Genomic DNA, 25448 nt, shown 5'->3' with positions numbered 1-25448 from the left:
CAAATGACCAAAAGGCTATTGGTAACCTATGCTCTTTGGGCAACAGGGGTCCCATTGGATTCCATTATCTATACTTGGGTCGTGATGGCCATGCCTTGTTGTGAATGCTTACTTTGGGAGGTGGTAGGTTGGGTTGGCTCTTGGAATTCTGGAAGCTCCCCAGCTTTGTGGCACAAGCCAACCAACCCCTAGGGCAAAAGAACCATGAAGACTTGATACCCAGTCTAAACCCATTGCGCTTTATTGCCCAGATCCTGGTGGGCATCTATTTTGGCTTTGTGGCCCTGATTGGCCTCTCCTTCATGACAAGTTCCTATATTGTGGGTCTTTCACATTATCTGTTGTTTTAGGGGTATTGTTAGTAGCCACTGTGGGCAACCAGACTTCTGACTTTAAGTACTTTAAGGGCAGCATTTCTGACCTCTCCTCTTTTCTATGGCCGCCCCATAGCCATTCTACTCATTAGGCTGGCTGCCAGCATTATAGCACAGAGAGATCGTCACTACAAGGCCCATATGGGTGCAGAGACTCTCACTCACCCAGAGACTTACCTAGGATTTGCTTACCTGGCTTTCATGGGTCCCGTAGCTTACAGCATCTTCTGCAACATAACTGCAACTCTCCAGTGTGTAACAGAGACCCTTGGCTCCTTCTTGTATTGGTTTACCTTCTTCCCTATCTTCAGCCTGGCTCTTGGGGGGATATCCTGTTTTTGGCAGCACCTCCTTCCAGGAGAAGTTGTTTGATTTTATCAGAAGCTTTCAGGATGAGAAACAGCAGCTAGCTTACCAAGTAAGATTCTCTTGAGTTTGGTTTTAGTTTTGTTTTTTTTTTAATTCTGCTTCAAGGCAAAGATTTGGGTTAGTTATTGTCTTTTTGGAAATGATGATTCTTATGTGGCAGTGTTGCATTCACATCCCCCAAAACCAATTCAACAAATATTTATTAAGTATGTACTATGTGCATAGCACTACAAAAATGCAATGGCATTAGCTCTCTAGAATTAATTTATTGAGGAAATAAAACATGTATAGAGATAGGGAGAAAAAAATTAGTTTAAGAAGGAAAAGATCACTAATAACTTGCAAGGTGATTCAGAAAACTTCATAAATGAAATTGCATCTGAGTTAACTCTTGAAGAATGTCAAAGTTTCTGAGAAGCTAAGATGAGGAAAGGATGCATTCCTGAAATGGCATAGAGCCATTATGAACAAATCACAGAAGGTATGCCCAAGGAGGAATCTAGTTGAGCTCAATAAGGGGGGAAAGGTGATCAATTAAATATTTCTGTCCATTTAATGAAGTTGCAGAATGAACTAGTCAGGTAACAAATATAATAAGAAGTTAAGGTTTAAGGTTTTTCCCCTTTGGACTTTGAATAGTTGTAAAGGGCACAAAACAGGAGTTTACACCCTGATTATATTTACATACTATCACAAGTATAAAAGTAGAATTAGCCCATTTGAATCTTGTGAAAGTTTTCTGACTTGATAGGCCAGTATAAAGAAGTGTTCCTTTATGAAGAATAAAGTTCTACAATCCATTTGATAGCATTATAGGACTGCTGTTAGTTGGCTGAAGAATTAGCCAGCCCTCTGATGGCCTTAAAAACATGAGCAAGAGCAAGGTTTGAGAAACTCAGTTTTGTCAGTAGAGAAGAGAGAGTTAGCTATGAAAGAAAATTATAGCTCTTAAAAAGGAAGCATTTTCCTACTCTTTCCTTTGTATCTCTTTTAGAATGGGGGATGGAGAGAGGGGGATTCTTTCTCCTTTCCTTATTCATAGACAATAACATCTTATAATAGTGCAGTTTACCCAGGAGGAAATGCTGCATATAGCAGAAAGCAGGCCCCAACAATCTAGTTGGAGGGTCAGGTTAGACTGTGGAGAGGGGCTGACCCTGGAAGCCTAGAAGGGTGACCTTCCTAGAAAACAATAGAGGAGAAAAGATACCAGGAACTTGCAGTGCCAGCCAGAAGTGTGAGTTGCCTTGGCTCCCTGTGTTTCTTACCTGTTTACCTCTCTACTGGTACATACCATGTGTGTGCAGATCTTGTCCATTGAGACACATTTGTGGTAGAATGTGCCTCAGGTTTATGGGGAGAGAGGGAAAGTGTTTTGTAGCCACTGCTTTTACTGTTTTATTTAGAGAATGCATTTGCTTTGAGCTAATTATATCTTCTGAGTGACTTTTAAATGTAGAGGCATTAGTAGGAGTTTGTGAACTATAGTTTTAGAAATGTATATCCACAGAGGACTTTGAAGCTGGAATAGTCATCTTTCAGGGGATGTCAGGATGTCAGCCTGTGACTAAGAGTTGGCTGATGGAGGCATTAAAAGTTTAACCAATACATCAATAAACATTTATGAAGCATGTGAGATATGCCAGGTGCTATGCTAAATACTAGGGATTCAAAAAGAATTAAAAGATAGGATATTCTCATATTAAACATATTTCCTTATATGAGGGATGAACATCCTCCTTAACATCATCAGATTCGAGATTTTATTTTTGGCTTTAATGATATCTTCCTGATAAAACATCTTATGTAGAACTTTAAGATTTGCAAAGCATTTCATATATTATCTTTCAAAAATTCTTACAATTATTGAAAGCAGAGATTGTGAGTAATTTGTCCAGGATCATACATCCTATAAATGTTTGAATAGAGATTTGAACTCGGGTTTTCTTGATTCTATATACAGTCCAGACATGTGAATTGAGCACCTGAGCTAATCTTTGCACTTTAGCAAAGGAAAGTTAGAAAGGTATAAATAAATTTAGAAGAGAAAGTTTACATACACACACACATACACATTCCAGTTTTTTGGACGCCTCTGCATCTTTAAGGAAAATAGTTTCTTTAGAAGACCATGTTGTTTCAGGAAAGGAGGAATCATAGACCTAATGCAATCACCAAAGACATTCATGAACCAGTTAAATAATTCTTGGTCCTTGATTCCTGAAAAGAGGAGGAGTTTTATGAGTACCTGAGCCATGGGAAGTTGTTCTAGAACCAAATCAGAGTAAAATGGGAAGAGAAATAGCAAGGTTCAGAACCACAATATAGAATTACCCATTTCTAATTCTAATTACCCTTCTCTAATACTATGAACTATGTGGACTATAGGTCACAGGAAAAGAGTCAGCTCTTTAGTGATCACCAGTACTTTTCCCTAACTTTAACACCAGGTTAGAACTACAAGTTTAGAGGATCATATACATCCCAAGAAGTAAAGGGATCCTCTTCAGGGAACAGATTATTGGACTTTCTTGCTACCAAATTCTTACTAGCCCATTGGTGGCTGTAATAAAGGACCTCAAGTTTAAAATAAGAGCATGAATTCAGAATTATATATGTCACTGAGAAGAGCAGAAGCTCATTGTATAAAAGAGAGTTGTCTTGACAGTTTATGGAGTCAGTACAAGTCCTTTTAAGTCTTTATGTTTTCAGCTGTCTTAAATAAAATCTGCCAAAGTGCTTGTAAATGACCTGAAAGGTCCTTGACCTTTTCTGTAAAAACCTGGTCATGAGCTGTTTTTTGATGTTCCCAAAGGAAGTCCTAGGTAGTGGGGAAAAGTTGGTAGGGTTTTTTTAAAGAGTGATTTGTGAGATTCTTCTAAGCTTGAACCTCATGTATAGGACTGAGATTCTGTCTTTAGGCTATAGCTTAAATCATGATGGAAGATATAGGAGTAACTAGTGGTCCAGTTTGATTGGGACATGAGGTACCTGATGGGAAATAGTTTGAAATGATGTAGAAAGACAGATGAACGCCAGATTCCAAAGAGCACTGGGGGATAGAGATATGTTTAAGGAATGAGCAAGGGAGGGTTGGGGGAGGGATGGAATCCAAAGTAAAGACTAAGAAAGAGAACCTCGAAAGATGGTGTCATGGAAATCAAGGGAGGAGGTGATTGACAGTAGTGTCAAAAGTTATAGAGAGATTGAAGATGAGCACTGAGATTTAATAGTTAAGAGGTCATTTGGTAATCTTTGAGAAAACAGTATCATTAGAGTGATTTAGCTACATTTCAAAGAGCTGAGAAGTAAATGGTAGATAAGGCAGTGAGTGATTATTGCTATAGATGACTCAAGAAGTTTGTCAATGAAAGAATTATAGCAGTAGCTCAAGATGATGAAAAGATCCATTGAGGATTTTTGTGTGTTTAATATGTATGTTTCACTTATTTCTTTTTTAAAAAAATTTATTGATGCCTTTTGCTTTTAAAAATGTTTTTTTCATTTCTCATCCATCCCTCGAGATTGAATTATCTCTTGTGATAAATAAAAAAGTTAAAGATGTAATATAGAGATAAAAAGTAACATTGTATATAATGTTCTGTCCTGGTGGTTTTCTGTCTGTATTAAGGGAAGAGATATGTTTTAATATCTTTCTGGAATCTCATTTTTTTTTCCTTCAATTTTCATTGATCTCTTCATTTACAACATTGTAGTCATTGTGTGTTTGTGGCAAGACTCTGAACTTACTCTTACACCTTACACATTAATTAATAGGACAGGTTCCTAGATTTCATCTGGCTACAATCCCGGTCATGGTTTTTGGGATACCTCTAAGAGGCAATCTTCTGTTCTTATTGTTTGGCATCACCATTCTGATGTATTCCCTTCAAAATCAATTACTCAGAACTAATTAATATTTTCTCAATATCATTGACACTAGTGATTAGTTACCCATTAAGCAATTAACAACAATTGTTTTTTTTTTTTTTTTTTACAAAGGGATATTTGCTAACAAGATAAAAAAAAAAAACAGAAACTTCCTCCAAATTGATGGCTTATTCTCCCTTCCTCTTGGTCTCTGGGGAGAATGGATTCAGACTTAAAGTAGCTACTAAACACATCACTCTAAAAGTGGCATGGTTAATGAATAAGTTTCTCCCCTAGCTTGCAAGACACAGTACTTCAACTGCTGGGTCAATCATTGCAAGGCTAGGTCAAAGTTGCTTCTCAGGGCTGGCTCCTACCTGAACTTCAGCACTGTACATCCGATGGCTTTTTTAACCTGAAATTTCAAAAAGCCAAATTTAAGAAGATAGAGAAGTACTAGTCATAGATTTGCTTATGGGGTTGACATAGATTGACAGAAGTACTAGTCATAGATTTGCTTATGGGGTTGACATAGATTGACTAGTCATAGATTTGCTTATGGGGTCATGCATGGGCTCCCTAGCTGAATGGGTGTAAGGGAGGGACACCTTCCCAGGTGTTTAGAAAACATTTAGAGTGTTTTCATGTCAGATTTGCAGTTATTCTTCTGAAAAACTTTATATTCTTTGATTCATTGAGAAATTGTATTTGGAGTCACAAATTTATGTCAGTTTTTTAGATTTTAGACTAAACAATGACATCTGATACTAATCCCCTCCACCTAACCACTTTGCTATTCCTCCTCTAATTCTATTTAAAGAGTTGTGTTTTTTGTTTTTTTGTTTTTGTTTTTTAAGGATGGAGAAACTAGATCATGTTAGTAGGCAATGGGAAAGGAGCTAGCAAATAAGAGACTGGAGATGAGAGATAAAAGGATCAATGAATGATCCTGAAGTTGATGTATTCAAGAACACAAGTAGAAGAGTTAACTTTGGCCAAAAAAAAATAGTGAAGTGAAGCAAGACAAATGAAGATATAGAGGGGGGTGTAAGGGTAAATAGGGGTAGATAAGGGAATACTCAGTAGAAGACCTTGCTTTCCTCAATAAAGTAAGCAGAGAGCTTATTTGCTGAGAGAATAGTGAGGTTGGCTTGAAAAAAGAGAACAAAGTTTAGAAAAACTACTGTGGGACTCATGGTAGCATCGATCAAAAAAGAATTAAAAGATTATTGTGCACTGGTAAGAATTCAGTTGAGATTGAATACCATAAATTTGTAGCATTTCCATCTGATCTGGTTGCATGATTTCTTCTGGCATGACTTAGAAGTTCCTTAGCATAGGCTTAGGTGGTAAATTCCCTTGACCCAGGTTATCCTTATGACTATCTCCAAATGGGAGGTAAGTTAAGGCTTAAAGACTTAAGACTAAAATGGATCTATTGACTGATGTCAGTTCTCCCTTAAATGATGAGATTTCTACTTATCCTTATTTCTTCATCTTGTTCTACTCTAGCCCATGTATCTGGAAAATTCTCATAGGAGTTCCATTTAACATGCTTCCTCCAAATCTCAGGACACAGTCAGTACCAATAGAGAGCACAAAGTATCCATCCCTCCATCTCACTACATGAACTCATGTGACCTTCTACCCTCCTCCCACCCCATATCATTTTTGCAATAATTTATCTCCTCAGTAATTTCCTTGGTTTCACTTTTGTTTCACAAATTGTTGTTAATTATATGCCTGGTAGTACAAAGCCTAGGTGGCACAGTGGAAAGCTGGACTGGAGTCAGGAAGACCCGAGTTCAAATTCAGCCTCAGACATTGTGTGACATCAGGCAAGTCACTTAACCCTGTTTGCCTTAGTTTCCTCATCTATAAAATGAGAATAATAGCATCTACCTTTCAGGATTGTTGTGGATTAAATGAGATATTAATTGTAAAGTGCTTAGTATGGCATCTGGTACAGAGTAAATGTTATATAAATGTTATTATTCCATTGCCCAAAAATTTCCAATGGCTCTCCATTGTTTATGGAATAAATTATAGACTTCTTAGCCCAGCATGGAAGGCCTTCTACCTCCTATCTCCAAACTGCCTATGAACTAGTCCTCCTATAGACTATGCTTCAGCAAAAAAGAACTACATTTTCTTCTCTGCTAACACTGTTTCCAATTCCTGGAATAACTTTCTTGCCAATTTCTATGTGTTGATGGTTTACTCATTCTTTAAGGTCCAACTTAAATGCTGCCTCCCCCATGAAGTTTTTAGAGATTTCCCCTCAATGAAAGTGATTCACTCAGCTCTCATTCAGTGAATATTCAGTAAGTACTTGTATTTATCGAGTACTTATAATGGGAAAACCTTTTTTTTGTGTGTTTTTAATGTTTTTGGAGTGATGAGGTAAAAATAAACTTTTAATTATATGATTCTATGAGTATGCATGTGTGTATAGCTAGCTAGTTAATTAATTCAGTGATTACATTCTAGTAATTTGGATGAAGCACCAAAAAATATAATAGGCAATCAGGAAATGTTATAATTAATTAATGACAACTTTGAGATCATGGAATATACTAGCAAACTTCATTAAGAGAACCCAGGTAAACAAATATTTGTTTAATAAAAGACAAGGAATTAGCCATCAACTGTGGTGTCTGACACCTTGCCCTAACACCTATTGTCCACAAAAATATAGTTGGGAAAACATGATATAAAATGGACTGCCATTTATGAAGTGGCAATAATCACTGTCAATCACATGATTGTAATTTGTCAATTTCTTTTTTTTTTCCTGAGGTGTTGGGCCTTAGTGATGGGGCAACATTTGATGAAATCAATCAGAGTTACCAGGAATTAGTGAAGATTTGGCACCCAGATCACAACAGACACGAAGTAGAGGAAGCTCAAAGATATTGCTTAGAGATCCAGGCTGCTTATGAAATCTTCAGTAAGTCTAGGAAGTACAGAGACTCAAGAGAAGTTGGAAAAAAAAAAGGCAATGAGATATTAAGAAGCCTTCCTTTGCCATGGACTCTTCCTGGAAAACTATCTCTGTAAATTTGTTCACTATATTTCTCCCAACAGAATCAAGGGAAGGGTTGGTAGCATGAAGTTGCTGCTGTTGGGGATAAAAAGACTTTATTGCATTAGGCTATATGGATTTATGATAAAGTTTTAAATTTTGTGGGTTTTGTTTCCTTGATTGTTTTTAAACCTTAAATGATTATGGGGCAAAGGAATGCTATGGAACAAAAAATAACTGACTTTTCATGATGTGTGTCATCTATTTTGGTCTCCCCTTAATATATACTGGAGATAATAGTTTTGAAAAGATAAATTCAAGATATCTATTAACATTTGTTGAGTGTCTAGTCTCTCCTTGACATATATTGGAGATAGTAGTTTAGAAAGATAAACTCTAGGTGTCTATTATTGAGTGTTTGTTTTATGCAAGACACTGTATCAGACATTTTCAGATATAAAAATAAAATATAAAAATAAAAACACAAGTTTTTTTTTAAACAAGTATGCAAATAAATATGATACAAAACAAGAAGGTACCCTGAGAGAAATGCCAAAGGAATTAGGAGGCAGAAATCACATCTGTTTGGGAGGATTAGGGAAAGCTTTAGTAATCTCATTATTTCTATATTTCATCCAGTAAGCAGCACTATTGATCAACCAATCAGCAGGGGTTTGTGTTTTAATATGTGTCAGGCAATATATTAGAGGCTAGGGATACAAAGATAAAAATGAAGCAGTAGTGCTTATAAGAAGCTTACATTCTATTATGGTAAACTACACTTACATATGGAAAGAAATACATAGTATACCAATAGTAATATTTGTTGGAAGGGAACCAATAGCAGCTTGGGGGATTAGGAAAGCCCTCATGTAAGCTTAGGCTCTTGAGATGAATTTTGAAGGAAGCTAGGGATCCAAAAGGCAGAGTTGAAGACGGAAGAATTCTAGGTATGAAGGAGAAGCCTTTGAAAAGCACAAAAATGTGAAATTGTTGTTTGTAAGAAACATAAAGCAGACTAATTTGATTATAGAGTAAATGATGGGGAGTAATGAGTCATTAACTTAGAAAAGTAGACTGGAGTTAGGTAATGAGAGCTTGAAGTGTCAAACAAGAGACATTTGAATTAGATCTAAGGGATAATATGGAGCCAGGGCAGTTAGGTGGTGAACTGGAACTCTCCCTAAATTCAAATCTGGCCTCAGATACTATCTGTGTGACCCTGAGCAAATCATTTACCTCTGTTTGCCTCAATTTTCTCATTTATAAAATGAGCTGGAGAAAGAAAGATAAACCACTTCAGTTTCCTTGCCAAGAAAACCCCAAATGAGGTTGAAAATACGCAAACATGACTAAAAATATGGAGCTACTGGAATTTTTTGAGCAGAATTGGACCCATCCTTTAGGAATATCGTTTTGTGAGATATGTGGAACAAAGCTGTCAAACATGGGATTAAAACATAATTGGGAAATATTTAACAAAATGATAAACACTAGAACATAGATAATGCTAATATTTGATTTTCTAAGTCAATATTAAACCTTATATATTTATTATAGATATCTTTATATATGGTGTAATGGCCCATTCTAATAGGCTTGATTCTATTTAGCAACTAATTTGATGGGGAGACAGAGAAACTGAAGAACTGGGGAAATGTCAGGGTTTCAAGAATGGATAACTCTAAGGATGTTGGCTGTATCCTGGGAGAAAAGAGATTAGTTTGAAAGAGGGGTAGAGCCATTGTAGAGAGCAATTTGGAACTATGCTCAAAAAGCTATCAAACTGTGCATACCATTTGATCCAGTAGAATGATTTCAGAAAGGCCTGGAGAGACTTACATGAACTGATGCTGAGTGAAATGAGCAGGACCAAAAGATCATTATATACTTCAACAACAATACTATATGATAATCAATTCTGATGGACGTGGCTCTCTTCAACAATGAGATGAACCAAATCAGTTCCAATAGAGCAGTAATGAACTGAACCAGCTACACCCAGGGAAAGAACTCTGGGAGATGACTATGAACCACTACATAGAATTCCCAATCCCTCTATTTTTGTCCACCTGCATTTTTGATTTCCTTCACAGGCTAATTGTACACTATTTCAAAGTCCGACTCTTTGTATACAGCAAAATAACTGTTTGGACATGTATACATATATTGTATTTAACTTATACTTTAACATATTTAACATGTATTGGTCAACCTGCCATCTGGGGGAAGGGGTGGAGGGAAGGAGAGAAAAAATTGGAACAAAAGGATTTGCAACTGTCAATGCTGAAAAATTACCTATGCATATATCTTATAAATAAAAAGCTATAATAAAAAAAAAAAAAAAAAGAAAAGAGGGTTAGGATTTTTTAAAGCAGGAAATAGTGGATTCCACAGGAATATTGTACACATGACTAGAAATGAAAGGTCACATTGTAAATAAATTAGAGGAACAAAGAAGAAATTAACTTTAGGAACTATGAATTCATGATTAAACAAGAGATAGAGGGGTCTATTTAAGATAAATGGACAATTGTGTTTGCATAGCACTAAAAAGTTTTTGCAGAAACAAAACCAAAGCAGCTAATATTAAGAGAAACACTCAAATGGGGGAAATTCTCTGCAGCAAGTTTTCTGATATGAAAATTTCTAAATCATGTTAAAGAAGTGAAAATTAAAGCAACTCTAAGACTCTATATCATATCTACCAGATTGGAAAATTGATAAATTTTTTTAAAATGGCAAAAGTTGAGTGGGCTGCTGAAAATAAAGACATTCATATACTATTGATGGAGCCAGCTATTCTGAAAAGCAGAGTCCCAAAACAATGTTCCAAAAGTCACTAAACTGTGAATACCCTTTGACCCAGCATTAACACTGCTAAAGCTGTATTCCAAAAAGATGGAAGAAAGAGGAAAAAGACACAACCACACACACATACACACAACCACACACACACACACACATATATATATATATAAAATTTCTTTTTGTGGTGGTAAAGAATTTGAAACTAAGGATGTGTCCATTAATTGGGGAATGGGAGAATAAATTATATTATAAATGAATATATTGGAAAACTATAATGCCTTAAGAAATGATACAAGGATGGCTTTGAAAAAACCCAGAAAGACTTGAAAGAATTAACTCAAAGTGAAGTTAGAACAAGGAGAATGATTTATATCCTAACATAATAAAAAGAGGAACAATTTTGAAATACTAAAGATCTCTGATCATCAACATAAGGATTAACTATGATTACAGGATGGATGATGAAGCATGCTATCCACCTCCTGACAGAGATGTGATGCTTTTTCTTTTTTTCCAGTGGGTATGTATGTGGATAGAGTAGGTAGAAAGAGAAAATGCTTCTTAAATTTTTATTTAAAGGAATATAGGATTAAGTGCTCTTGGATAGGCCCAGCAAATATAATAAAGATGACAATACTCCCTAAACTAATCTGTTTATTTAGTGCTATACCAATCAGACTCCCAAGAAACTATTTTAATGACCTAGAAAAAATAACAACAAAATTCATATGGAAGAACAAAAGATCAAGAATTTCAAGGGAGGGAGTGGAGGGAAGGAGGGGAAAAATTGGAAGAAAAGGTTTGGCAATTGTCAATGCTGTAAAATTATCCATGCATATAACTTGTAAATAAAAAGCTATTAAAATTTTAAAAAAAATTTCAAGGGAATTAATGAAAAAAAAATCAAATGAAGGTGGCCTAGCTGTATCAGATCTAAAACTATATTATAAAGCAGCAGTCACCGAAGCCATTTGGTATTGGCTAAGAAATAGATTAGTTGACAGGTGGAATAGGTTAGGCTCACAGGATAAAAATAGCAATCTAGTGTTTGACAAACCCAAATATGCCAACTTTTGGGATAAGAATTCATTATTTGACAAAAACTGCTGGGAAAACTGGAAAGTAGTATGGCAGAAATTAGGCATAGACCCACACTTAACACCGCACACCAAGATAAGATTAAAATGGGTCCATGATTTAGGCATAAAGAACGAGATTATAAATAAATTAGCGGAACATAGGATAGTTTACCTCTCAACTTGTGAAGGAGAAAGGAATTTGTGACCAAATAAGAACTAGAGATCATTATTTATCACAAAATAGAAAATTTTGATTATATCAAATTAAAAAGCCTTTGTACAAACAAAACTAATGCAAACAAGATTTTCTAATCTTGTTAGGGGGAAGCAACAAACTGGGAAAACATTTTTACAGTTAAAGATTTTGATAAAGGCCTCATTTCCAAAATATGTAGAGAATTGACTCTAATTTATAAGAAATCAACATTCTCCAAATGATAAATGGTCAAAGGATATTGTAATATTCTTCTCTAAAATGTAATATTCTCTGGGAGCAGGTTTCTTGGGGTTTCTGGAGGCAGCTTTAGTTTCAGTTCAGTAATCACAAGTGCAGCCAGGGATTAAAATCTAAATCCTTTATTGTCTCCTTCAAAGTCTTATCTCCTTCACTTGGGGCTCAGCTAGTTTTCTGGAGACCTTCTGGATCTTGGTTTCAGTGTTCTCCACAGGACAGGCTGCCACCACTTCTCTTGTCTTCCTTAGTTCTGCCCAACTGCCTTCTCTGGCTTCTGAATCTCCTCGATTGAATCCTGGCTGAGGCTCCTAGATCTTCTAATGGGTTTGTCCTCTCTGGCCCTGAGAGCTCCTCCTTATATATTCTACACCGAGTATACACCAATCATTATATCATTAGGAAACCATTATTTGTTGTAGGATTAAATCAAGGCTAAACTAGATTTAACCAATGTCTCCTCAATTCCACTGACTTAGAATCCTAACAGGACGTGAACAGATAATTTTCAGATGATGAAATTGAAACTATTTCTACCCATATGAAAGGGTGGTTCCAAATCACTATTGATCAGAGAAATGCAAATTAAGGCAACTCTGAGATACTACTGTACACCTGTCAGATTGGCTAAGATGACAGGAAAAAATAATGATAAATGTTGGAGGGGATGCGGGAAAACTGGGACACTGATGCATTGTTGGTGGAGTTGTGAACAAATCCAAACATTTGGAGAGCAATCTGGAATTATGCCCCAAAAGTTATCAAACTGTGCATACCCTTTGATCCAGCAGTGCTACTACTGGGCTTATATCCCAAAGAGACACTAAAGAAGGGAAAAGGAAATAGCTGTATGTGCCAAAATGTTTGTGGCAGCCCTTTTTGTAGCGGCTAGAAACTGGAAAATGAATGGATGCCCATCAATTGGAAAATGGTTGGGTAATATGGGAAAATGGTTGTGGTATATGAATGTTATGGAATATTATTGCTCTGTAAGAAATTACCAGCAGAATGAATAAATACAGAGAGGCTTGGAGAGACTTACATGAACTGATGCTGAGTGAAATTAGCAAATCATTATATACTTCAACAACAATACTATATGAGGATGTATTCTGATGGAAGTGGATTTCTTCAACAAAGAGAAGATCTAATTCAGTTCCAATTGATCAATGATGGACAGAAGCAGCTACACCCAGAGAAGGAACACTAGGAAATGAGTGTGAACTGTTTGCATTTTTTTATTCTTCTTCCCAGATTATTTTTACCTTCTGAATTCAATTCTTCTTGTGCAGTGGTTCTCAAAGTGTGGTCTAGAGAATCCTGGAGATCTCTGAAACCCTTTTAGAGGGTCTACAAATTTAAAAATAGTTTTTATTTCCAATATGGTAAATGTTTATAAATAAAACCGAGATAAACAAAAATGCTTTGGAGAGATCCTCGATAATTTTTAATAGGATAAAGATACTGAACAAAAGTTTGAGAACCACTGTTCTTGTGCAACAAGAAAACTGTATGTGTGTTCTGTACACATATATTGTATCTAGGATTTACTATAACATATTTAACATGTATAAGACTGCCTGCCATCTAGGGGCGGGGGTGGAGGGAAGGGAAAAGTCAGAACAGAAGTGTGTACAATGGATAATGTTGTATATGTTCTGTCAATAAAAAGTTATAATAATAACAATAATAAAGGAATATTGGGAAACATTTCATGGGGCTGAGAGCTTGGGCAGGTTCAGTTATTCTACTGAATATTCTAGGTCACTCTCTTCTTCTTCCTAGCACTATCCCTCAGTCTTATATTTTTAAATGTTGATTGTTTTCTTTACATACAGCAAGGGCTGTTCCGTGCATTCTATGGAGCATATTCAGAGTTGCCCTTCCTAGTTTTGATCACCTACTGTGGAGCCTGTTTCTTGCTACATTGTGATAAAGTAATAAAAGTGCTAAATATGAGAACCAATTAGCATATTGAAATTTGTAGTTGAGGGACAAATATTCCTTCTTAGCCAAGAGAGAAATCTGGGTTCTTTCTGATCCAGAAATCAGATTTGAGTCATTTTTAGGAATTTTTTAAAGAAGCACACATGGTTTGTGAGAGAGGGTGGACTTAGTAGTGAAGACTACAAGAGATAAGAAGGAGCAGCAGCTGTGTGGTAAGGTATTCCCAGTCACATACAACATTGAAGAAATTAGACTGGAAAAGATCTCTGATATAAGGGCACATGTCAAAAGGTCAAGAAGAGATGCGTTATAGTAGATGAGCAGGCAGAATGAAGTTGCTGGTTGTAACCTACGTTTACCACAGTTTCCCCCTCCCTATGTAAAAGGTATTAATAAAACACTTTGCTTCTCATTCTTTTACCTTGATTTTTGCCTTAAATGCATAAAATTAAAAGTAGGGGAGAATCAAAGCTCACTCTGAATGTTAGAGATTTTCCTAACTGCAAGATCTGTGTTAAGTGATTGTATTTACAACTTTAGTCAATCAATAAACATTTAGTTTGATATAAACTATAAGAAATAAAAAGCAAACAAAAAAATAAAGGTGAAAATAAGAATGCTTCAATCTCCATTCAGTCTCCATAGTTCTGTTTCTTGATGCAGATATCATTTTCCACCTCAATTCTATTGGAATTATCATTGTTGAGAAAAGCAAAGCCTATCATAGTTGATCATCACATAATTATGTTGTTATTGTATACAATGTTCTCTTGATACTGCTCACTTTATTTAACATCAGTTCATGTAAGTCTCTTCAGGCCTCTCTGAAATCATCCTGTTCATCATGTCTTATAGAATAATAATATTCCATTATATTTATATACCATAACTTGTTCAGCCATTCCCCAGCTGATTCTTTCTCTCTCCTGATACTGGCCCTCTTGCCTGTCCTGAAATGGAATCTTTACCACTGTTATACTATCCCCTCAAAAGACTTGCACATAAAACTAGTGTCCTATGAAACAGATTGAACACTCCTATAAGTAAACAAAGTTCATCTTCAGATAATTTCAAAGCTTAAAAGGAACTTCTCTTAACTTTTTCCTTTGAAACTTGGAATGCTAGACTTGGAAAGGTCATCCTCAGTGTGCAGATGATGAAACTGAAGTCCATATTAAGCTTAAATTAATAAACTTAGCTTGTGGTAGAACTAGGGCCAGGTCTTCTGAATTTTCTGCCAAAACTCCTTCTATTATTGTATTAACATTATTCTTTAGAAATAAGGAAAATTAACAATCCTGAGGACATTAGCCAGAAAAATATCTAAAGCGATCCTATGATGAAAAATTTTCTGTTCTGTGGACCAATTAAAGAATCATGGAAATGTGCAACTGAAATAAAGGATACCGGTTCCTTATTTTTCACCCAATTTGATTCAATAAATGTTACATTATTAATCTATTGTTTTTATGCCATTCCTTTGATTATTCATAATTAACTTTGGTTGACAAGGGATCTGGAGAGAAATGGAAATAGCATAGACTGAGCGGCATTTCTAGATGAGACCTGAAGGTGGCACCTTAAGGCTGCCACAAATATGTAGTTTCCAACTTTAGCTGGGGTTTCGTTTTTAATGGGCTCTATTTGTAAATTTAATTAGCCCTCTTTTGACTGAGAACCAGGTGTTATTGTGATCAAGATTTAAATGTACTCTTCCAACTAGAGCAAGTTTCTATTACATGTAATTTGATCAAATGATATCACCATTGAAGCTCTTCCTTCTTGGGAACTTGAGGAATAGTACTGATGTCCTCTGACTTTGGGGGGAACACTTGAGAAACTCTCCTTGAATCTCTTATGGGAGAAACCTGCCCCAGGGAATCAAGATAAAGTGATTTCAGTCTGTTATCTTGGTGGGACTATTTGAGTCCCGGACCACTTCCTATTTATTTATTTTTATTTAATAGCCTTTTATTTACAGGTTAGATGTATAGGTAACTTTACAGCATTGACAATTGCCAAACCTCTTGTTCCAATTTTTCCCCCTCTCCCCCCCCCCCCCCCCCCCCGTCCCCTCCCCCAGATGGCAGGATGACCAGTACCACTTCCTATTAAGCTCAAACTTAAGTAGTCTCATTTAGCTTGAGATCTAGACCCCTATTGAGCTGAAAATTGGCTCAAGACCACTCCTAGCAAGTGGTCTCTTCTAGGCACGGGGGGCAGCACCAGCATTGAGAGAATCTCATTAGACTGAAACTTCTCAGATTTCTTTATAGAAATTTTAATTACTGTTCTGTAAGAAATGACCAACAGGATGATTTCAGAAAGGCCTGGGGAGACTTACACGAACTGATGCTGAGTGAAATGAGCAGGACCAGGAGATCATTATATACTTCAACAACAATACTATATGATGACCAGTTCTGATGGACCTGGCCATCCTCAGCAACGAGATCAACCAAATCATTTCCAATGGAGCAGTAATGAACTGAACCAACTATGCCCAGAGAAAGAACTTTGGGAGATAACTAAAAACCATTACATTGAATTCCCAATCCCTATATTTATGCCCACCTGCATTTTTGATTTCCTTCACAAGCTAATTGTACAATATTTCAGAGTCTGATTCTTTTTATACAGCAAAATAATGTTTTGGTCATGTATACTTATTATGTATCTAATTTATATTTTAATGTATTTAACATCTTCTGGTCATCCTGCCATCTAGGGGAGAGGGTGGGGGGTAAGAGGTGAAAAATTGGAACAAGAGGTTTGGCAATTGTTAACGCTGTAAAGTTATCCATGCATATAACCTGTAAATAAAAGGCTATTAAATTTAAAAAAAAAATGGCAATTTTAAACTCATTTCTTTGCAGAGGACCTAAAAAGCTAGTCTATGTCAGGCCGAGGGACCTCTTCTTGGCATAACTACCTGCAAGGACCCCCTGCCCAATGATAAGACATTCTCTTTTCAGTGTTAACACCTCTTTATTTCTCTTACCTCCTTCTCTATCAGGACCTGGCAGAAGCCCAAAGCAGGACCATGCCTTGTCAAGGAACCCCTCACTCTCCTTGGCATAGCTGCCTACCCGCTGAGAAGAGATCCCCTCTTCTCAGAGTTAATACACCCCTATTTCTCTCTCTGTAAAGGATTTCTCTACACCCCTTGTTTATCTCTCTGCCAGCACTTTGTCACTTGGAAGTCAGCCTCCTAGCAAAAGAGAGACCGTTATGTGAAATTAAAATATATAAATAAATAATTCTCTTTTGTTTAACAAGCTTGAGCTAAGATATTTTCCCTAGCAATTTGTATAGCATAATTGAGAATTTTCTCTTTTAGGCATCTGGCTCCTTCCTTCTGCTGAATTTGAATAATAAAGCACATGGATCAGCAACGTAGTAGTTAACCATTTTTATCTCAGAAACTAATTTTGAAACAAAAGAGGAACATGACGCAAACTCTTAAGGGATTGCAGAACAGGTACATCTTTCAAGATAGAATGGGAAGGAGAAAGAAGCAAAGTGAAGAATGTTTGCAGCAGTATGAACCATTCCATCAACTCAGTGTCTACTCTCTGTGGTTCTTAACTCTTAGTCTACAGTAAAACTTCTGGTCCAAGTAGCATCATGGGCAGTGGTTATGTCATCAATTGTTCATTTACCAACATGCTTACTCCCACACTCCTTTCTTAGGACTGAAGGCTAGGTTTGTCAGTTAAATGTAACTATATTCCTTTAGGGGCAACATTAAGACTTTGAGCAGTCAAGAAGTAGAACACAGGGTCATTCTGTTTTGATTAACAAAACACATCTCCAGCACCTGTATCCCTTTGTAAATTCTAAAAAGCAGATACAGAGACATGTGCATGTGTATATATATACATACATATATACATACACAGAGACAGAAATAAACAGAGAGGAGGTTGGAATACATGATATATTAAGTATTTTTTGGTCTTAATATTCAATGACTTTGCAATCATAGGTCTTTTGAGCTCTGTATACAGACATTTCTTTTGTTAACTCATGTCCAACTCTTCATGACCCCATGGATCATAGTACACCAGGCCTCAACTTCTCTTGAAATTAGTCCAAGTTCATGTTTATTGCTTTGATGACATTATCTATCCATATCATCCTCTGCCATCCCCTTTTCCTTTTGCCTTCAATCTTTCCCAACATCAAGGTCTTTTCCAATGAGTTCCATTTTCTCATTATGTGGCCAAAGGATTTAAGCTTCAACTTCAGTATTCAATTTTCCAGTGAATAGCCTGAATTTCTTTTAGTATTGATTTATTTGATCTCTTTCCTGTCCAAGGAACTCTCAAGTCTCCGGCATCACAGTTTGCAAGTATCTATTCTGCAGCACTCAGATTTCCTTATACAGGTATACATTGCTATGTATATAATGTACTGAACAAATGTACTGAAAAAACATAGTTTTGACTATACAGACATTTGTTGGCAAGGTATATCTCTGCTTTTTAGTATACCGTCCAGAATTGCTATAGTGTTCCTTCAAGGAGCAAGCATCTTTTAATTTCATGGATGCAGTCTCTGTCTGCAGTGATCTTTGAGCCCAAGAATAAATATTCTGATTCTGTTTCCATTTCTTCTCCCTCTATTTGCTAGGAAGTGATGGGATCAGTTGCTAAGATTTTAGTTTTTTTGATATTAAAATTCAAGCCAGCTTTATATTCCTTTCAAGAATCTTCTTAATTCCTGTTCACTTTTTGGCTTCAGAGTACTATCATTTGCATAGCTGAGTTGGTTGGTATTTCTCTCAGAAACCTTAATTCCAGCTTTTTATTCATCCAGTCTGGCATTTTGCATGATGCACGGTACATATAAGTTAAACAAATAAGGTGACAGTATATAGCCTTGTCTTACTCCTTTTCTAATTTTTAAACTAGTCAGTTGTTTCATGTCTTGCTTTCTAGCCTGAATATGGGTTCGTTAGGAGTCAAGTAAAATGATCTGGTACTCCCATTTCTTTGAGGACTTGCCACATTTTGTTGTGATCCACATAAAGGCTACATATATAGATCATTGCAATAAAGTGAATATCTCAATAAAGCAAGTCACAGGAATTTCTTGGTTTCCCAATGCAAATAAAAGTTATGTTTAGACCACACCATGGCCTATTAAGTGTTAGAATTTAAGGTAAATAATACCTACAAAAATAATATATAGTATGACATTTTAATTAAGGAATACTTTATTAATAAAAAAAGGTAATCATTCTCTGGGCCTTCAGCAAATCACAATCTTTTTGCTGGTGGAAGATCTTGCCTTGATATTGATCACTGACTGATCAGGATGGTAGTTGTTTAAAGTTGAGGATGTTGTGGCAATTTATTAAAATGAGACAATAGTGAAATTTGCCACATTGACTGACTCTCTTTCACTTGGGTTCTTAAAAAGGCCAGTAGGGAAAACCATTCCATGGAGCAGTCAATACACATATAACATTTTCCTTAGGAAAAATGGCACCAATGAATCCTGGGTTTCTAAAAAATCTTTAATTTGTAAAACAAAACAAAACCACAAAACCACGTGAAATCTAATAAAGTGAAGCATAACAGAATGAGGCATGTCTATATAATAAAAGCTAAGGCAGACTAGGTGAAAGTGATACTAATCAACCTTGACCTAGGTAATGGAGCTTTGTACCTCTCCTTCCCTCCAACCCCCCTCACCGCCCCCCCCTCCAAAAAAAAAAGAGAAAAAAAAGGGAAAAGAAAACTTGGTCAACAAGACTTGGAGAGTTTTTTAAAAATTTTATACTTAATTAGCTTTTCAATAAAACGTGTGTGTGTGTAAACAGCTGCAATAGAAGTAACAAATGAATTGACTTTTTGAATGATTATGATTGCATACTTTTTATGTAATTGGAATGAACATGTAAATTATTCTAATTTTTAAAATTTTTACATTATTTTGTATAAAATGCAGGACTTGTTTTAAAAGACATACTTAAGTTGGTACAAAGTATTTGGGGATAATGGAAATTACATTGTTGCATATTATATCTTGGGTCTACCACCAAATTTTTGAATGATACTCAATTACATTGATAGAAAACCTACTGTATGAATAACCAAATTGAGACCCAGTGAAAAATAGATTCAAGCCAATAAGCATTTACTAATTACCTATTGTGGGCCTATTAAGCAGCTAAGTGGTATAGCAGATTAAGCACTAGAACTAGAAATTTTGTAGGTATATTCCTTCTTTGTGAGCCCATATCTGAAATACCATCTCCCTGTAGACTGGAGCTTCCCAAAGATCAGACCATGTTCAGAATATAGTTCATGAGGATGGATACCAAGTCTCTCATTTCAGATCAAGGATATTGACCTTTCCTTTAATTGTTTTAGCTATGTCTGACTCTGTCACCCATTTGGAGTTTTCTTAATAAAGATACTGAATGTGATTTTCCATTTCTTTTTCCAGCTCATTTTACAAATGAGGAAACTGAGGCAAATAGGATTAAGTGACTTGCTTAGGATCACAGAGCTAGTAAGTATCTGAGGAGAGATTTGAACTCAGGAAGAGTTTCTAGTCCTAGTGCTTGATCTGCTGTACCATTTAGCTGCTCAAGTGGCCCACAATATGTAATCAGTAAATACTTATTGGCTTGAATCTATCCTTCATAGGTCTCAATTTCATTATTCATACATACAGTAGCTTTTCTATCATTGTATTTCCCTATATTTATTTATTTTGTTTATATTTTTATTTACTTTTCTGTGTACATCTGATAAAATATAAGTTTGAGAAGCAGGGACTATTTCACTTTTTGTTATGGGCCAGAACGCTGAACTTGAAACAAGGATGCTTACAAGGTACTAAGTGGAATTGATGAGACAATGGTTATCTAGTTTAGCATGGTGCTTAATAGCTCACTAAGTTCAGTATGATTGATTTAATCTTACAACAAATAATGGTTTCCTAGAGATATAATTATGGTTTATACTCAGTGTGGAGCATATAAGCAGGGACTGAGAGCCACAAAAGACAAGCATACTAGAAGCTCTCAGAGTCAAGGAGACAGAAAATTCATTTCACCTTCAGTCAGGCTCCTGGTGCCTGTCCTGGCCTTCTGCACTTACCCCACTAAAACTAAGGCCAGATTGAAAGGCTCTCCAGAAAGCTGCCCAGCATCAGGCAAGGAGACAATAAAGACTTTTGGATCTGACTGTCCTCGTGGTGACGAAAGCTGCTTCCAGAGACCCTCAAGGAAACCGAATCAAAGAACATTACAACTTTGAATTCTAGCATCTAGCACAGTACCTGACAGATAGTCTAGTTACATGCAATTCAATTCCTTGGGATAGCAATCATTTTGGAATGTCTTCATTTTGTGACAGTGATTCTTATGCATATGTGCTTCAATTGATATTAGTCTCCCTCAAAATGTTTGATCTTGACCAGAAAAAGTCAAATTGAGCTGGTTTTTAGAACTTCAATTGTTGTTCATCTTTCATTTTTTGAAGAGGGCCAATGACATCACAGATTTCCCGACTTGAACATGAATTAGATTTAAGTGAGGCAAAGCTGCACAAAGTTGTCAATCTCACCATTTCTTCCTAAATCATGGGAGTCCAGTGGCAAGACAAAAGTGAAGATGACTGGTGATGGTACAGGATGCAATTACTTTGGTGTCTTCAATGTCTGACCAAACGCTGTGTTCCACAACACCACTTCATGGCTGTTGGAAAAAATTGTTCTCCATCTGCTGGGGAAAAGTGCTTATATTCATACATGTAATGTTCTGTCTAAAATGTAATGTTCTCTGTTGAGATTTTCTTGGGGTCTCTGGAGATAGCCTTCCTTTCAGTTCAGTAATCACCACAAGTGCAGCCAGGTGTTAAAAAGTCCAAATTGTTTCCTTCAAAGTCTTACCTCCTTCACTTGAGTTTTCTGGGGCCCTTTCAGAGGCTTGGTCTCAGTGCAGAAGAAAAGAAGGAGAACCTGCCACCAAGGTGCTGTGAAATGGGATGAATCCCGAGTCCAAGGGTTTGTGTTCCAGCCTTTTGTCGGCTTGTCTCTGAATCTCTCTGGCTGAGGCTTCTAGCTTATAACTCCACACTGAGTACAAATCAATCATTATACCACCAGGAAACCATTATTTGTTGTAGGATTAAATCAATGCTAAACTAGATTTAACCATTGTCTCCTCAATTCCACTTAGTACTTTGTTTCAGTTTCTGATCCATAACATCTCCTTATAGGATTAAATCAATCATACTGAACCATGCTATAACTATTGTCTCTATCAATTCCACTGACTTAGTACCTTGTAAGAATCCTTTGTTTCAAGTTCAGAATTCTGGCTCATAACACATACACATTGCCCTAACTCACCAACTGGTTTGAAGCCTGGTTTAGCCCGTTTGTTGAGATGATTTACTGCGAAGTGGCCACTGTCCATGCTGCATATTACAGCTTCTTAGAACCACAGATGAGAGTTGGGTAAAAGTGGACACCAAAGGTGAATTAGTTGCCCTAAAAAGGACTGGGCAGGCTCTCACAGCAGAAGTACTAGTCCTCCCTGAATACCCATACCATTCAGAACTTGTTATTTTTCTGATCTTGATTTAAGATCATACAAGTGTTTCATTTTTCTCTTTTATATTTTTTAAGGATGGTTATTTCTCCAAGGGCATATATAAAAGTTGTAGCTCCTATCGAGAACATTGCACTATTAGTGAGATTGTAATGGCCACTAATAGGAGTATGACAAGTGTTTTCAGGCATTATTTAAGTTATAGAATCAGCTGAATTGTGGTGCATAATAAAGTTAAGAGTGAAAATAAACAAAAGCAAGAAAAGGAAATTAAGCAAAGATCTCTAGAAGGACCTAGAAGTCTGAGGGATTATTATTGGTTATCACTGTAGTTATAGTTCTAAAACCATCTTTTTTTTTAGATTTGATGTTGGGAGGAAATAAAGCACTGAACAAAGTTCATTTACTTTACCCTAACACAACAAGAATATACAATAAGATTTCAGCAGTATTTAGCTTCTCTGGAGATGGTACCCTTTGTCTCCATTTGGAAATGCAAGTAATCATCAGGGCATGGTGATTTATATGGTCTTAGGCACCCACTAAGTCTGAGAAGCATAAATTCCACATGGCTGAGACTTTTAATTCCTATATATACAATAGACAGAAGCTACAGAGAGGCAAACTGGGGCTTCAGGACAGCAAAGGACACAAGAGACTTGGGTTCCCATATATGACTTCCATATCCTGGGATTCTGTATCTTTCAGTGGAACAATTTTGGTTGCTCTAAACATACTTTGACTTATATTGACTGACCTTGCAGTTCACTAAAACCTTGAGATCATCTAAACTCTGGTTAGCTTTGTACTCCTTCATCTTTTTACTTCTTTAGTTGGTTTTTCTCCCACCTAATTATCCCTATTAAATTTCATTAAATGGGGTTCAATTTACTTTGGATCCCAAACCATGTATGTTGTTCCAGTCAGACCATATTTGGAGTATTTAAATTCTGAATGCAACATGTTTAAGAAAGTCATTGATAAGCTGGAGCGCATCCCAGAGAACACAGGTTCCTACATAGTTCTGCCACTATGCTTAAATTTATAACTCGGTTTCCTAATCGATAAAGAAGCAACAGAAGAAAATGAAGGAGAGGGAAATCTAGGATTAAGTGGCAGAAAAAAACTTCCAAATATCACAGCTATTCAGAAATGGCATCATCACTTAAGGTCTTCAAACATTTCGTTATGTTTTAGAGGGTTTCAAGGGGAGATGTTTTTAAGGTACTGTTTATATGAAATGGATCACTTCTGAGGCTCGGAGATGCTGGGATTTCAGAAAGAAGGAAATTTCTGCTTTATCTCCTCAAACTTAACTCTTTGCCTCTCAGTCCTTCAAAGCCCGCTCCTAATACACCCCTGACCGACATTTCTGGACTCGGAGATTCTTAGAGCAGAATCCTCGGCACAGGGGCGAGGCAAAGAGGAAATATAAGAAATATTTCATTACTTCATCATCTTCCTTTCCTCCTCATCACTGGGCAAAGCTCCTGCAGCCTGGAAGCTTACATAGAGTCTAAAGAGGAAATCCTCCAGGAAACACAAGGAAAGAAACAGACAATGCTCTATCCTCAGCACCTCTACCAACTATATCTCCCCTTGAGTCTCAACCAAAACCCCATCTTTTACTGGAAACCTTCCTCACCCCTTCTTAATTCTAGTGCCTTCTTTCTTGTCATTATCCTGCACGCTGTCTCCCCCATCAGACTGCAAGCTTCATCTCTGCCGTTTGTGAACCCTCGTCGCTTACCCCCAGAAAGGAAATGCTTGATGAATAAGGAGCAGAGAGCCTTACGGCTGCCCCCAGCCTCGGCAGGAAACCCCGCCGTGCACGTCCCAGCGCAGGAGCGGGAGAGAGCAAGACTGGGCGGGTTGGTGAGACGCCGCAGGCGGCGCCCCCTAGCGGGCGGTTGGATTACTAAACATTCTCTCCAGCGGGGAAGGGCCTCAAGGGTTTCCGAGTTCAAAATGTAGGGAATCAAATAGACGAGAGAGAGAGAGAGAACGCAGCTGTAGAAAGCAAAGGACAGAAGCCTTTGGGTCGGAGAGGAGGGGAGTACCGTGCGCCGTACAGATAGGGGTGGGGCTAACCCATCCTCTCCTTCGCGGTTCTTGCCTTCGGCTAGCTCCGGAGAAGGGTCGGCTCTTTCCGCCGCTGGAACTCGGATCTCCGCGCCAGCCCGCTCTTCGGGCAAAGACGATTCTGCGCGTGCGCGTGCGCGTGCGCGTGCGCGACCCCTCCCATCTCGGCTTCTTCCCCCCAATCTCTCACTGTCCGCCTCGGCTGAGGTGGTGGTCCCAGTTTGCGGGGGGGTGGGGGTGGGAGCCAGAAGGGCGCTAGAAGGGCTGGTGCTAGGTGCGGGGGTAAAGTAGGGCTGGGGGAGGGTCTCTCAGCGCTCGCCGCCTCCGAACTCACGCGTATCTCGACAAGCCTGTTGCCCACGGTTCTCTCGCTACCCCTCCCCCCCGCCCTGCCCCCGCCTTCCCAACGGCCTCGAGCTTGGCGCCGCGGGTTCGCGCCAACGCGGGCACGCGCCCGGCTCGCTAAGCGCTTCGGGCGCACGCGCTGATTGAAGCTCTCGGGTGGGGCGGGCAGATATTCCCCCCCCAGAGGGGGTCGGGTTGAATTCGCCGGAGCTCCTGCCCCTCAGTCCCGGAGGTGATTCCGCCCGGGCTCTTCCCCCCCCCCCCCCCACCTCCCACGGGGCCTTGCTGAGGTGGGAAGTGGGGGAGGCGGCAGCGAATACGTGGAGAGCGGGGGAATAACCCGGCGGCTGAGGAAGAGGAGGTGGAGGAGGGGAAAAAGAAAAAGTCCCCTTTCCTCTTGTCAGACCCTCGGGGCGTCCTAGACTGGGAGCCCCAAGCGGGGAGGCTGCTGAAGCGAGAGCGACCGCGGGGGAGGGTTAAGGTGAGTCTGGAGAAGTAGAGGGATGCCCGAAGGTAGGGG

At 37.8% G+C, this 25448-nt stretch overlaps 2 protein-coding genes across 3 annotated transcripts in view; both read left to right on the top strand.

Moving 5' to 3' along the window:
* Window positions 1-25049, top strand: DNAJC22 (DnaJ heat shock protein family (Hsp40) member C22). The gene is given in 9 exon segments (XM_031940189.1): window positions 1-43; window positions 46-329; window positions 332-396; window positions 398-685; window positions 687-792; window positions 7413-7669; window positions 24163-24410; window positions 24628-24790; window positions 24896-25049. Coding segments are annotated over 9 exon segments (1605 nt in total). The 5' UTR covers window positions 1-3.
* The window catches only part of SPATS2 (spermatogenesis associated serine rich 2), a 161410-nt gene continuing 160833 nt past the window's right edge, over window positions 24872-25448 (top strand). The window contains exon 1 of one of the 2 annotated variants that reach the window (XM_031937954.1): window positions 24872-25409. The gene's annotated coding sequence lies outside the window, so the exon portion shown is untranslated. The remainder of the gene's footprint in view (window positions 25410-25448) is intronic. The other variant, XM_031937953.1, reaches the window with a different exon arrangement.

The sequence above is a fragment of the Sarcophilus harrisii genome, chromosome 5, assembly GCF_902635505.1.
Source record: "Sarcophilus harrisii chromosome 5, mSarHar1.11, whole genome shotgun sequence".
NCBI lineage: Eukaryota > Metazoa > Chordata > Mammalia > Dasyuromorphia > Dasyuridae > Sarcophilus > Sarcophilus harrisii.
The sequence above is the reverse complement of the archived record's forward strand: the minus strand, read 5'-3'. Positions and strand labels throughout refer to the sequence as shown.